This window comes from Mastomys coucha, unplaced genomic scaffold (genome assembly GCF_008632895.1).
Source record: "Mastomys coucha isolate ucsf_1 unplaced genomic scaffold, UCSF_Mcou_1 pScaffold21, whole genome shotgun sequence".
Classification (NCBI taxonomy): Eukaryota; Metazoa; Chordata; class Mammalia; order Rodentia; family Muridae; genus Mastomys; species Mastomys coucha.
The window spans coordinates 79,026,985-79,031,025 of record NW_022196904.1 but is presented as its reverse complement, the minus strand read 5'-3'; the positions used below and the strand labels follow the sequence as shown (position 1 = coordinate 79,031,025).

At 33.1% G+C, this 4,041-nt stretch overlaps 1 protein-coding gene across 19 annotated transcripts in view; it reads right to left on the bottom strand.

The window, feature by feature from the left end:
- Picalm (phosphatidylinositol binding clathrin assembly protein) overlaps positions 1-4,041 on the bottom strand; it is a 91,586-nt gene that overhangs the window by 45,890 nt on the left and 41,655 nt on the right. For all 19 annotated transcript variants that reach the window (XM_031387301.1, XM_031387303.1, XM_031387302.1 and 16 more), the window contains exons 5-7: positions 3,412-3,505; positions 1,939-2,050; positions 172-278 (exon numbers count right to left, since the gene is read on the bottom strand). In XM_031387301.1, the coding sequence (XP_031243161.1) occupies positions 172-278; positions 1,939-2,050; positions 3,412-3,505 (313 nt within the window). The remainder of the gene's footprint in view (positions 1-171; positions 279-1,938; positions 2,051-3,411; positions 3,506-4,041) is intronic.

Below are 4,041 nucleotides of genomic sequence, written 5' to 3'. Positions count from 1 at the left end.
AAATGTTAACAAATACAGATAAATTGAAATCATGTAACTTTTCTCATCATAATGCAATAAAAGTTAAATATATATATATTCTCATATTGAAATTATTTCTTTCATTTGGGTAATGATTTCTTCAGAATCTATACATGTAAAAAAGGTCTACAGCCTCTGAAGACAGCTTACCTCTGCAACTTTCAGAAACTCTGAGATTCTTGTCATCCTAGTCAGAAACTTCTTATAGATGTCAAGACCTTCTTTGCACTGGTTCTTTTTCATATCAAAATATTTTTCTGCCCAAAGAAGCATAAAAATATTCTTACTTACATTAAAAAGACAAAACAAAAAATAAAAAACTAAAGGCTTCCTGAGACAAGAAAAAGATTAGGCAGTATTTCCAGAAAGGTCACAATTTTCTCAAAGGACTTACTCTACAACAAAAATTAGTGCTATTAGTTTGGATACTTAAAGTAAATTAGAACTGAGATCCTACTATATTAAAAGTAGAAAAATTGTTGGAAGGTATTCACATTACTATTCTATTCACAATACTGCTTTGCTCACAATTCTCCAAGTATATATTTGCATGTAAACAAACAAAATACTTCACTTAAAATGCTAACATCTGTTTATACAGAGCACCACATTTACCAGTCATGAAGTCAAAGGTTATCACTTCCACAGCCTTATTTGTTCAGTTATGAAGTACCCCTCTATATATTTATGTTGTCCCAGTCCATGAAAACCACATTTAAATAAATAACCTATCTAAGAGGAGGGGCATACTAAAATAAATATACTCCGCATCTGATAATACCTTGGCACTTTTTATTACTCGTTTTCTAGTTCTTGAAAACCTCAATTTGAGGGTGGGGAGTAGGAGGAGGTGGGGAGGGGCTGAAGAAGTAGCTTAGAGACGAGTTCAGTTCCCAGCACCCATGTTAAACAGCTCACAATCTCCCGACACTCCGCTCCAGGAGATACAGCTACCTTCCACAAATACCAGAACACACACAGCATACACATGGAGATCCACACAAGCAAACCCATTAATAAAAATAAAAATTAAACAAGTAAAATCTTTAAAATGAGCACTTCTACACAAAACAATTTCAAATACATCTTGGCATGTAAGACAATATCACAAATTCTAAAACTCCCCCAAAGTAAAAAGTCCCCCCAATATTGTCTGCCTTAAAAATAATTCCTAACTTCAAAATTAAGTTTAGGGACTAAGGATACAGCTCAGTGATAAAAGCATAATCTCAATATTCAAGAAACCCTAGATTTAATCTCTAGGACCACACATATATGTGCCTCAAATTTTGGAGAAAAAAAAACTATATATATATATATATATATATATATATATATATATATATATATATATATATATACACACACACACATATATATATACACACATACTACTTTCATAAGGTTTACTGTAGAAGACATTCTGAGGAAATATACTTCTTCTGAGAAAAAGAAAATAAAAGGCTTCTCCCATCTAACTTTACAGATTTTAAGTCTTTCTAAAAATTAATGAAACAATCCAAAAAATTACTATTATCATCAAAAAATAAGGTATAACTAGCTAAAATATTCTGGTTATAAAAATGAGAATGTAGCCGGGCAGTGGTGGTGCACTTGGGAGGCAGAGGCAGGTGGATTTCTGAGTTCAAAGCCAGCCTGGCCTACAGAGTGAGTTCCAAGACAGCCAGGACTGCAGAGAAACCCTGTTTCGAAAAACCAAAAAGAAAATGTATTCATTTGTGTGTGTGTGTGTGCTGTGTGTGTATAGAAATATAAGAAAATCTTTCTTCAAATAAACCTTTGGAATGAACGTGAGTCATAGTAGACTTCACAGCAGTTTAAGAAACTACTCTGTCAGTATCATTAATCTGTACAACATGAAATAAGAAAAGTTATTAAAGATATTATAGTACTTACCCAATAAATTAATAATTCCTTCATTGTATGCTGCAAATAGTCTAATGGCATCTTTGAAGAGGAGCATGAAGGCAGCATTTATTACCCCATTTGTAAGTTCATTACTATTAACCTAGGGGAAAATGGGAAATAAGACTAGCTCATTTCATATTTTAAATGACACTAACAAAATGACTCTTCTCCAAAACTAAATAAATTAAAACACATCAGCTTATTAAGAAAAGAGGGCTTATTTTCCCCTATGATATACACTACAACTAAGTTTTCCAATACAAGAGTTTCTTGATTTTTCACCATCAGAATTACACGCAAACACTGTAGAACTCTAAGTAAGAAAATTCAGAAGCAAGTAAACAGCAAAAACAACTTTTAAACATTTATTCTAGTTTACAATAGTGACTGCAAATAAAAATTTCATTTATCTTTTAACTTTCAAGTTTAACATCTGAAGTCTCTTGACTATAACTTTATTACAATGTTAGTTCACAAAGGGCACACACATGCATACATACACATACACACATATTTAGGGTTTCTGGTTAGAAAAGCTAAAAACCTCTGAGTAAGATCCAGTAAATTTTCCTATATAATGAAGTATATTACAGACACTAAAACAAGTCAATAATTTTATTGAGAGCCCAATGTATTAAGTGAAAAACTGTCTGCACGTCTAAAGAGCCAAAATAATACTCTCTAATAAATACACCAGCTTTCTGTGTCTTCCAGAGCACAGTCTTTAACCAAGTGCTTTTCTTTTCTTTTCTTAATCAAAGGGAAGACTTTTAGGGCTGAGAATTATGTTCTCTTCTGTAGTTGATCCAATACTACTAACATAATACAAAACAGCCACAGCAGTATGCAAACCAACCAAGAATCTGGCTATGTGCCACTAATGCTACTATGGACACAGAAATCTTAATTACATAAAATTTTCACATAACACAAAACAAAACCTTTTTAACTATATAAAAATGGAAAAATGACAAAGATTCTCAAGTCACTAGTCATTATAGCCTGACACTTTCCAGTCTACAAAACACATGACTAGTTTGTTGTATGCTTAGTCAACACTCACTACCCAAATAACATCACTTTAAAAATCCAGGGGATACAATGTCACTGGGCAATACATATCAATCTATCAAAAATGAGATTTGAACCTCCTTTTATTTCCAAATCCTTGTCATGCTTTGAGTCCTACCAAGCAAAAGTGAAACATTAAGAAGGCTATGCACCAAAGAAATCCTTACATTTTCAAAAATCTGAAACTCCTAAGAAGTTTCAATTAAGCACTTTATCCATCACTTGCTTGCTTTAGTCTGTATAACCTCAATTTTTAGCACTACAGAAAATCCATACTGTTAACCAAAGAGTATTATAGAGTGGACAAAATTATGAAAACCTGAGGCTCTATACCAAGTTACAATTATCTAATGTTTAGAAATCTTGAATTACAAAAACATATCAACTTACATTAAAATCAAGAAGTGCATCCATTTGATTTTGGATAATTGGTACAGTTTTTAACAGTTTTTCTGTGTTCATTGTTCTCATAACTCCATCAGCCCTATTAAGAAAACAAACCAAAACCAATTCCTTATTAAATCTCCTATTTGGTTCTCTACATAAATAACAAGACTGTAATGAAACATTACATATTCTTAAGTGGTTACTGAACTCTAATCTCAAGTAAGGATTACATAGAAAGAAATATATGCTACCAAAAAGGAGGAGGGGTGTGAGCCATGGAGAGATGGGTCAGCAGTTAAGTACACAGGATGGCCTTCCAGAGGCCCAGGTTCTATTTCTAATACCCATATGGCAGCTTATAAAAAGTCCTCTTCTGGTGTCCGTGGGCACACAAAAATGGTACATACACATATGTGGGCAAAACACATAAAATACTATTTTAAGCAAATGTGAAGTTTCTATTATAAAGCAAGGTGGATTGTGTAGTTATTACAAGAACTAATGGTATGAGTCATGATCATTCCTGTATATAAAGGGCCAATATGTATTTCCTTAAAAGTAAAAGAAACTGCCGGGCGGTGGTGGCGCACGCCTTTAATCCCAGCACTTGGGAGGCAGAGGCAGGCGGATTTC